The 11,065-nt window shown below is 50.4% G+C and overlaps 1 protein-coding gene across 1 annotated transcript; it reads right to left on the reverse strand.

The window, feature by feature from the left end:
* Window positions 1–1,828: 1,828 nt before the first annotated feature.
* LOC119951936 (gastrula zinc finger protein XlCGF49.1-like) lies at window positions 1,829–2,598 on the reverse strand (the record flags this gene model as incomplete). Its single annotated transcript, XM_038775332.1, has 1 exon — window positions 1,829–2,598. A coding segment is annotated over one exon (741 nt), but the record flags the coding sequence as incomplete, so codon positions are not given.
* Window positions 2,599–11,065: the final 8,467 nt, after the last annotated feature.

The raw sequence follows: 11,065 nt of genomic DNA on the forward strand, positions 1-11,065 counted from the left end.
CCTTACAGTCAGAAACAGGGGAATGTATAAGAGGGACAAATAAATGGCTCAGCAAATAAATACATACTTTCGTTCTATCTTCACAAATGAGGGCACAAATCAGATACCAGAAATGTTGGGGAATGTAGGATTTAGTGAGAGGGAGGAACTGAAGGAGATCAATAATTGTAGAGGAATGATGTTGGGAAAATTGATGGGATTGAAGGCTGATAAATCCCCAGGGCCTGATAATCTGCATCCCAAAGGACAAGTGGCTCTAGAAATAGTGGATGCATTGGTGGTCACCTTCCAGGATTCTATAGACTCTGGAACAGTTCCTGCAGATTGGAAGGTGGCTTATGCAACTCCACTATTTAAAAAGAGATACTGAGACAAAACAGGGAATTATAGACCAGTAAACCGGACATCAGAAGTGGGCAAAATTCTAGAATCCATCTTCAAAGATTTTTTAGCAAAGCACTTAGAAAACAGTGGCAGGGTCGGACAGAGTCAGCATGGATTGATGAAGGGGAAATCATGCTGTACAAATCTACTGGAATTCTTCGAGGGTATAACTGGTAGAGTTGATGAGGGGGAGCCAGTGGATGTGGTATATTTGCACTTTCAGATGGCTTTTGACGAAGTCCCGCATAAGAGATTAGTGTGTAAAATTAAAGCACACATAGTGTATTGAGATGGTTGGTTAGAAAACAAAGAGTAGGAATTAATGGGTCTTTTTCAAATTGGCAGGCAATGGCTAGTATACAGGCAGATGCAGCATAATTTGGAGAGATGCAAGGTTACTTTGGGAGCAAAAATGAAAAGGCAGACGATTAGCTGAATGGCCATAAATTCAGAGAGGGGGATGTGCAACAAGACCTGGGTATCCTCGTACACCAGTCACATGCAGCTACAGCAGGCGGTAAAGAAGACAAACAATATGCTAGCCTTCATTGCGAGCGGATTCAAGTACAGGAGCAGGAATATCTTGCTGCAATTATACAGGGCCTTGGCAAGGCCTTATCTGGTATTGAGTGCAGCTTTGGTCTCCTTATCTGAGGAAGGATGTTCTTGCTCTAGAGGGAGTGCAGCGAAGGTTTACCAGACTGATTCCTGGGATGGAGAGATTAAATCAGTTAGGATTGTATTCGCTGGAATTCAGAAGAATGAGTGGGGGGGGGGGGGGGGGGGATCTCATAGAGACCTATAATATTCCAACAGGACTTGGCAGGGGGCTCATTTAGCACAGGGCTAAATCGCTGGCTTTGAAAGCAGACCAAGGCAGGCCAGCAGCACGGTTCAATTCCCATACCAGCCTCCCCGAACAGGCGCCGGAATGTGGCGACTAGGGGCTTTTCACAGTAACTTCATTTGAAGCCCACTTGTGACAATAAGCGATTATCATTATCATTGATGTGGAGGTGCCGGCGTTGGACTGGGGTGAGCACAGTAAGAAGTCTTACAACACCAGGTTAAATTCCAACATGTTTGTTTCAAACACTAGCTTTCGGAGCACAGCTCCTTCCTCAGGTGGATGCATTGGTGGTCATTATCATCACAGGGTAGATGCAGGAAAGATTTTCCCGATGGTGGGATTGTACAGAACCAGGGGTCGCAGTCTGAGGATACGAGGTAGACCATTTAGACAGAGATGAGGAGAAATTTCTTCAACCAGAGTGGTGAGTCTGTGGAATTTGTTACCACAGGAAATAGTTGAGGCCAATACATTGTATGTTTTCAAGAAGCAGTTAGAAATTGCACTTAGGGCGAAGGAGATCAAAGGATATGGACTGGAAAGCGGGATTAAGCTACTGAGTTGGATGATAAGCCTTGATCATGATGAATGGCAGAGAAGGCGTGAAGGGCCTCTTCCTGCTCCTATTTTATATCAAATCCCTTCCCACAGTGAGAGCAGATGAATGGTCTCTCCCCAGTGTGAATTTGCTGCTGTGTCTCCAGACTGGATAACTGTGTGGATCCATTCCCACAGAAGGGACAGGTGAATGACTTCTCCCGAGTGTGAATTCGTTGATGTTTCTGGAAGGTGGATGAATCAATAAATCCCTTCCCACACTGAGAGCAGATGAATGGCTTCTGCTCAGTGTGAACTCGCTGGTGTCTCTCCAGAATGGAAAAATCACTGAATCCCTTCCCACACTGAGAGCAGATGAATGATCTCTCCCCAGTGTGAACTCGTTGATGTCTCTGCACGGCGGATGAATTACTGAATCTCTTCCCACACTGAGAGCAGGAAAATGGCCTCTCCCCAGTGTGAACTCGCTGATGTTTCCGCAGGGTGGATGAATTACTGAAACCCTTCTCACACTGAGAGCAGGTGAATGGCTTCTCCCCAGTGTGAATTCGCTGGTGTGTCTGCAGGGTGGATAACTGAGCGAATCCCTTCCCACACTGAGAGCAGGAAAATGGCCTCTCCCCAGTGTGAACTCGCTGATGTCTCCGCAGGGTGAATAAAGCACGGAACCTCTGCCCACACTGAGAGCAGGTGAACGGCTTCTCCCCAGTGTGAACTCGCTGGTGTGACTGCAGGCTGGACAACTGTGTGAATCCCTTACCACAGAGGGGGCAGGTGAATGGCTTCTCCCCAGTGTGAACTCGCTGATGTCTCTGCAGGGTGGATGAATCAATGAATCCCTTCTCACACTGAGAGCAGATGAACGGCCTCTCCCCAGTGTGAACTCGCTGGTGTGTCAGCAAAGTGGTTGAATGATTGAATCCCTTCCCACACTGAGTGCAGGTGAATGGCCTTTCCCCGGTGTGAACTCGTTGATGTCTCCGCATGGTGAATAAAGCACGGAATCTCTGCCCACACTGAGAGCAGGTGAATGGCTTCTCCCCAGTGTGGACTCGCTGGTGTGACTGCAGGCTGGACAACTGTGTGAATCCCTTCTCACATAGAGAGCAGGTGAATGGCCTCTCCCCAGTGTGAACTCGCTGGTGTGCCTGCAGGTAAGGCAACTGTGTGAATCCCTTCCCACACTGAGAGCAGGTGAATGGTCTCTCCCCAGTGTGACTGCGTCGATGAACCTCCAGCTCAGATGGGACTCTGTATGTCTTCTCACATTCTCCACATTTCCATGGTTTCTCCATGTTTTGGGTCTCCGCGTGTTTCTCCAGATTGGACAATCAGTGGAAGCCTTGTTGACACACAGAACACGTGCAATGTCTCTCCTCGCTGTGAATGGTGTGCTGTTTTTTCAGTCTGTGTATCTGGTTAAAGCTCTTTCCACCGTCAGTTCACTGGAACTCTCTCACTCGGGTGTGTGTTGTCTGTTTCCAGTCACACTCACGGTTAAAATCTTTTGAAGCCGACAGATTGGACAAACATTTCTCCTTCTCGCTGATTATATTCAGAGCCCGATGATATTCAGATCAGAAGGAATCGAGTGAGTTTGTCACATCGAGACGTGATTTCTGTCTATAATTCCTCCTCTTCCAATATCCTTTAAAAACAATTTACAAAAGGCATCATTGTTGGTACGGGATAGTAATTCAGAACAGACAATTCTAGTTTCTATGGAACATTATTTCCTCTCTTATTCCCCAAATGTTGTAAATCTCCATCCCACACACTCTCCCTCCATTCTCACTCTGCTGTATCTAATATTCACCCTCCCAATTCTCCTGACGGTGCCGATTCAAGCTCAACCATTCAATGAGATCTCCCGATCTACCTCAGCACATTTTCCCACATGATCCCCATATCCCTCGATATCTTCAATATCTAGAAACCTGTCAATATTTGTCTTGAACATACCTGACGGCTGAGGCTCCACATTCCTCTGGAGTAGAGAATTCCAAAGCTTCACCACATCCTCAAGTGAAGGAATCCCTCCTCATCTCAGCTTTCTCTCCCTTTTCCTGCCAGTTCCCCATAACCCTCGACACCCTCAGGAGGTCTCTCGACCCCCCGCTCTCTGGGGCTCTGGGAGGCGGCGAAAATGATGACAGCCGACATTATCGGTGTTATCGACCAGAGGCTGAGTGAGCTGACTCAATATCTGTGAGCTCATGAGGACCAGCTGCAAAACGCCATGAAGAGGCTCGATGATCCGGAGGAGAGAATCCTGAACATTCAGCAAGATGCTGATGCTCTATCAATGACTCCAGAAGCGAGATTGGACGACAATTGAAGGCTTTATTGGACTAGATGTTTCCCCCAGCAGCGCAGGTACAGAATGCAGCTGCTAGGGAGACACAGGCTCTTATACTCTGCCTTACTGGGCGGAACCAGCAGGCAGGCTTCACCAATGATATTGCTGTCTCAGGTACCTCTCACACCAATGGTCTTACAACATTGTCCAGGGTACCATAATACCCCTAATACCGACTACCACATTCACCCCGTTAAAAGAACCCCCCGTCGGGGGTGGTGGTCTCGCGTTATGCAGTGGCAGAGGTTGAGGTTATGGTGGTACCCGGTATACATTAGTACAGTGTTTTGCCTTGTTACATGTTGCAACTATTTACATTATGTATTTACCTTCAAAATGAAGCATTTAGTCGATCGGGGGCTCTGATTGTCCTCTGCCATCGTCGCAGTTTCGGCGGTGATGCAGGCGCTGGCTCGGGCATCCGTGGCTCCAGGAGCGTGACCCCGGCTTCTTTGGCAGCTTCATCACCCCTTGATGGGACCGGTGGGGGGACCGATCCACCTGGGAAGGGGGCGGCTGTGGGGTGCGCCGGTGGGAGGGAGGGTGGTGGTGGTGGGGATCCAGCAGGCGCCAGGTCCCGTAGGGAGACCGCATCCTGTCGGCCGTAGGGGTACGCCACGTAAGCGTATTGAGGGTTAGCGTGAAGGAGGTGGACCCTCTCGACCAATGGGTCTGACTTGTGCGCCCGCACGTGTTTGCAGAGCAGGATGGGTCCAGGAGCTGCCAGCCAGGTTGGGAGTGAGGTCCCGGAGGAGGACTTCCTAGGGAAGACAAGGAGACGTTCGTGAGGTGTTTGGTTGGTCGTGGTGCACAGCAGTGATCGGATGGAGTGGAGAGCATCAGGAAGGACCTCCTGCCAGCGGGAGACTGGGAGGTTCCTGGACCGTAGGGCCAGTAGGACGGTCTTCCAGACCGTTCCGTTCTCCCTCTCTACCTATCCGTTTCCCCAGGGGTTGTAACTGGTCGTCCTGCTCGAGGCAATGCCCTTGCTGAGCAGGAATTGATGCAGTTCGTCGCTCATAAAGGAGGACCTCCTATCGCTGTGTATGTAGGCAGGGAAACCGAACTGTGTAAAGATACTGTGGAGAGCTTTTATGACGGTGGCTGCGGTCATGTCGGGGCAGGGGATGGCGAATGGGAACCGGGAGTACTCGTCAATCACGTTCAGGAAGTACGTGTTGCAGTCAGTGCAGGGGAGACACCCTTTGAGGTCCATACTGAGGCGTTCAAAGGGACGGGAAGCCTTTATCAGGTGTGCTTTCTCTGGCCCGTAGAAGTGTGGCTTGCACTCCGCGCAGATTTGGCAGTTCCTGGTGGCGGTCCTGACCTCCTCGATGGAGTAGAGGAGGTTGCGGGTCTTGATAAAATGGAAGAATCGAGTGACTGCTGGGTGGCAGAGGTCCCAGAGTCGGTCCACTTGTACGTTGGCACATGTGCCGCGGGATAGGGCATCAGGAGGCTCGTTTAGCTTCCCGGGACGATTCAAGATCTCATAGTTGTAGGTGGAGAGCTCGATCCTCCACCGTAAGATCTTATCGTTCTTTATCTTGCCCCGCTGCGCATTATCGAACATGAAAGCAACCGACCGTTGGTCAGTGAGGAGAGCGAATCTCCTGCCAGCCAGGTAATGCCTCCAATGCCGCACAGCTTCTACTATGGCCTGGGTCTCCTTTTCAACTGAGGAATGAAGAATTTCTGAAGCGTGGCGGGTGCGTAAGAAGGCCACAGGTCTGCCCGCCTGGTTGAGGGTGGCTGCCAGAACTACGTCGGACGCGTCGCTCTCGACTTGGAAGGGAAGGGATTCATCGACTGCGTGCATCGTGGCCTTTGCAATGTCCGCTTTGATGCGGCTGAAGGCCGGCGGGCCTCTGCCGACAGGGGTTAAACCGTGGACTGAATTAGTGGGCGGGCCTTGTCCGCATAGTTGGGGACCCACTGGGCATAATATGAAAAAAATCCAGGGCAGCGTTTCAGGGCCTTGGAGCAGTGTGGGAGGGGAAACTCCATGATGGGGCGCATGCGCTTGGGATCTGGGCCTATAACTCCATCATGCACTACATAGCCGAGGATGGCTAGACGGTCGGTGCTGAACACGCATTTATCCTTGTTGTAAGTTAGGTTAAGGATTTTTGCGGTATGGAGGAATTTACGGAGGTTGGTGTCGTGGTCCTGCTGGTCGTGGCCACAGATGGTGACGTTATCGAGGTACGGAAACGCGGGCCGCAAACCGTACCGGTCAACCATTCGGTCCATCTCCCGTTGGAAGTCCGGGACTCCATTTGTGACAAGGAAGGGAACCCTTAAGAAGTGGTAGAACCGCCCATCTGCTTCGAATGCAGTGTATTTGGGGTCGTTAGGGCGGATGGGGAGCTGATGGTAGGCGGATTTTAGATCCACCGTGGAAAAGATCTTGTATTGTGCAATCTGATTGACCAGATCAGATATGCGGGGGAGAGGGTACGCGTCGAGCTGCATATACCTGTTGATGGTCTGACTATAAATGATGATCATCCTGTGCTTCTCCCCGTTCTTTACAACCACTACTTGAGCTCTCCAGGGACTGTTGCTAGCTTTGATAATACCTTCCTTCAGTAACCGCTGGACTTCCGACCTAATGAAGGTCCAGTCCTGGGCACTGTACCGTCTGCTCCTGGTGGCGACGGGTTTGCAATCAGGGGTGAGGTTTGCAAAAAGGGAAGGCGGGTCGACCTTGAGGGTCGCAAGGCTGCAGACACTTGGGGGGGGGGGGGGGGGGGGGGTATAGGGCCGCCGAATTTAAAAGTTAAACTCTGGAGGTTACATTGAAAATCTAACCCTAGGAGCGTGGCAGCGCAGAGGTGAGGAAGGACGTAGAGGCGGAATTTTTTTAATTCCCTTCCCTAGACCGTGAGGTTCACTACGCAGAACCCTTTGATCTCTACAGAGTGAGACCTGGAGGCCAGGGACATTTTTTGATTAACTGGGTGGATGCTAAGAGAACAGCGCCTTACCGTGTTGGGGTGTAGGAAGCTCTCTGTGCTCCCAGAGTCGATCAAGCAGGATGATTTGTGTCCATTGATGATGTCGTCGTCGTCGCGATCAAGAGCGTTCGGGGCCAAGACTGGTCCAGGGTCACCAAGGCAAGTCGTGGTAAAAGCTGGAGGTTTTCTTCGGGCGATGTGTGGTCATCCGAATCGGGGTCCTGAGACTCCAGCCAAGATGGCGGTGCCCACTGGTCGCACATCGCTGGGGGAGTGCAAGATGGCAGCGCCCGGGGCCCGCACGTAGCTCTGGAAAACGAACATGGTGGAGAGGGTTGGGGTGGCGGTCCCAGTTCGCCCCCGGAGACAGCGGCGACCGCCCGGGCCTGGCATACCGCCACGAAATGGCCCCTTTTGCTGCATCCTTTGCACGTGGGGGAGCGGGCCGGGCAGCGCTGCCGGGGGTGCTTGGCTTGCCCGCAAAAATAGCAGCGGGGCCCCCGGGGTTGCCTGGTAGTCGCGCAGTGCAAGCTTGTGGGGGGATGGGGGATGCATTGGAGTCGGCCGCGGGGGGGTTCCACACTGCCCATGGGCTGCCGCGCAGTCGGGGACATACGCGCGGGCGTTTCGGGAGACCACATCCAGGGAGCTAGCAAGGGCCCTTGCCTCTTTGAGGCCTAGTGTCTAATTTTCTAGCAGCCGCTGGCGTATTTGAGAGGACAGCAAACCTGCAACGAATGCGTCCTGGATCAAAGGTTCTGTGTGGTCGCTGGCTGAAACTTGCGGGAAGTCACAGTTCCTACCTAATACCAGGACCGCACGGTAGAATTCCTCCAGCGATTCCCCGGGGATTTGTCACCTCGTCGCTAGCAGATGTCAGGTGTAGGCCTGGTTTACTGGGCAAATATCTTATCCTTTCAACAGGACCATCGCAGCCTCAAAATTGTCCGCATCCTCGATGAGGGTGTAGATCTCTGTGCTCAACCTCGAGTGGAGAACTTGCATCTTCTGGTTCTCCGTGGGTGTAGTTGTGGCCGTCCTGAGGTACCCATTGAAGCAAGCCAGCCAGTGTTTGAAGATCGCCGCTGCGTTTGCCGCGTGGGGGCTGAGCTGCAGACACTCGGGCTTGATTCGGAGCTCCATTCTTTAAAAAACGAGTCCAATAAATTGATGCTCGATCAATGACTCCAGAAGCGAGATTGGATGACAATTGAAGGCTTTATTGGACTAGATGTTTTCCCCAGCAGCGCAGGTACAGAATGCAGCTGCTAGGGAGACACAGGCTCTTATACTCTGCCTTACTGGGCGGAACCAGCAGGCAGGCTTTACCAATGATATTGCTGTCTCAGGTACCTCCCACACCAGTGGTCTTACAGCATCAACCTGTATTAGGGGTACCGTAATACCCCTAATACAGACTACCACAGATGCCTCTTCGACGGAGGCAAGAATTCAATCCTTTGAAAACCAGCCGCATGGCGGAGGTCCTGGAGGAGTCTGAGAACCGAGGGTCGGAGAAAGAACATCCAAGTTGTCGGTCTGTCAGAAGGTGTGGAGGGTAAGGCACCCGTTAGGTTTTTCAAGGACCGGCTGCTTTTTCTCAAGCTGGATGTGAAGCCTGGGAGTTTCAAATTAGAAAGGGCTCATCGTATCCTGTCTTAGAGGCTCAGGGAAAGTTTTCATCCCAGGCCTGTAATCATTCACTTCCACAACTTGAAAGATGGCCAGAAAGTCCTGGAGACGGGCAGGGTGAGGTGGCGTCTGGCTCCAGGAGGGAGTGAGGACTTTCCGGCAGCAACACAAATGAAGATTCGAGGCTTTGATGAAGTTCAAAGGCAGCTCAAGGCTGTGGGGAGTGAATTACGTCAGGCTTTATCCTGCGACCCAAAAAATGGTATCCAACAACTCCGTCAAGTATTTCAATAATTCAACTATCGCCTTGGCCTTCATTAAATCCTTCATTAAATCCATGAAGGGCAAGGATCTGGAGGGATGGTTTGCAGCTCGGACTAACTCTGGTTCTAATCTGGACTCTTTACCTGTCATAGCGTTGTTGTTTGAATTTCACAGAATCCAAAACAAAGAGAAACATAAGAACTTGAGTAGGCCATTCAGCCCCTTGAGCCTTTCCCACCATTTAATGAGATCACGGCTCATCTGTGGCCTAACTCCATATGCCTTAATACCTTGGCTGAACAAAATCTATCTCTCTCAGATTTAACTGCTGCTTGTGGGAGAGAGTTCCAAACCTCTACCACCCCGTGTGTGAAGAAGTTCTTCCTAACATCTCTCCTGAACGGTCGAGCCCAGATTTTTAGACAAAACCCCTAATTTTAGAATCTCCAACCAGTGGAAATAGTTTATCTTTATCTATCCTGTATTTCCCTGTTAATATCTTAAATACTTCAAACAGATCACATCTTAAACATCTAAATTCTCATGTAAACAGGCATAATTTGTGTAATCTCTCCTCATAACTTAAGCCTCATAATCCAGGTATTCTTTTAGTAAACCTATGTTGCACTCCCTCCAAGGCCAAAATCTCCTTCTTAAGGTGTGGTGCCCAGAACTGCTGAACAGTTCTCTAAGTGGGGTCTTACCAGGGTTTTGTATAGCTGCTGCATAACGTTTGTCACCATCACTGAAACTAACGTTAAATTCCGGATGTTATTCATTTAATGGATTTGAGCCCATGCCCCCAGAACATTCTCCTGTCTCTCTGGGTGACTAACTCAGTGACATTGTCACTGGATCAGTGTCTCCCCCCTGGTCTCCATGAGCTTGTTTGTGGAGAGAAGCCGGAAGTGACGGATACTGAGAGTGGAGAGTGTTCACTGTTTCACGGATACAGAACTGGCTAGGTCATAGAAGGCAGAGAGTAGCAATGGAAGGGTGCTTTTCTGATTGGAGGGCTGTGACTAGTGGTGTTCCGCAGGGATCAGTGCTGGGACCTTTGCTGTTCGTAGTATATATAAATGATTTGGAGAAAAATGTAACTGGTCTGATTAGTAAGTTTACGGACGACACAAAGGTTGGTGGAATTGCAGATAGCGATGAGGACTGTCAAGAGGATACAGCAGGATTTAGATCGTTTGGAGACTTGGGCGGCAAGATGGGAGATAGAGTTTAATCCGGACAAATGTGAGTAATACATTTTGGAAGGTCGAATACAGGTAGGGAATATACAGTGAATGGTAGAACCCTCAAGTAAATTGACAGTCAGAGAGATCTTGATGTACAGGTCCACAGGTGACTGAAAGGGCCAACACAGGTGGAGAAGGTAGTCAAGAAGGCATACCTTCATTGGCCAGGGCATTGAGTATAAGAATTGGCAAGTCATGTTGCAGCTGGATAGAACCTTAGTTAGGCCACACTTGGAGTCTAGTGTTCAATTCTGGTCGCCACGCTACCAGAAGGATATGGAGGCTTTAGAGAGGGTGCAGAAGAGATTTACCAGGATGTTGCCTGGTGTGGAGGGCATTAGTTATGAGGAGAGGTTGAATAAACTTGGTTTGTTCTCACTGGAACGAAGGAGGTTGAAGGGCGACCTGATAGAGGTCTACAAAATTATGAGGGGCGTAGACAGAGTGGATAGTCAGAGGCTTTTTCCCAGGGTAGAGGGGTCAATTACTAGGGGCAAGGAGATGTACGAGGGAAGTTTTTTTTTTACACAGAGGGTGGTGGGTGCCTGGAACTCACTGCCGGAGGAGGTAGTGGTGGAAGCAGGGACAATAGTGACAAAAGGGGCATCCTGACAAATACATGAATAGAATGGGAATAGAGGGATACAGACCCCAAAAGTGCAGAAGATTTAAGTTTAGACGGGCAGCATGGTCGGCACGGGCTGAAGGGCCTGTTCCTGGGCTGTACTTTCCTTTGTTCTTTCACATTCAGCTCTGGAGCCCCGCCTCCAGATTTCGCAACCCCGCCCCCAGATTCTTTCTTGTCACCTGA

This window comes from Scyliorhinus canicula, chromosome 17 (assembly GCF_902713615.1).
Source record: "Scyliorhinus canicula chromosome 17, sScyCan1.1, whole genome shotgun sequence".
NCBI classification, from domain to species: domain Eukaryota; kingdom Metazoa; phylum Chordata; class Chondrichthyes; order Carcharhiniformes; family Scyliorhinidae; genus Scyliorhinus; species Scyliorhinus canicula.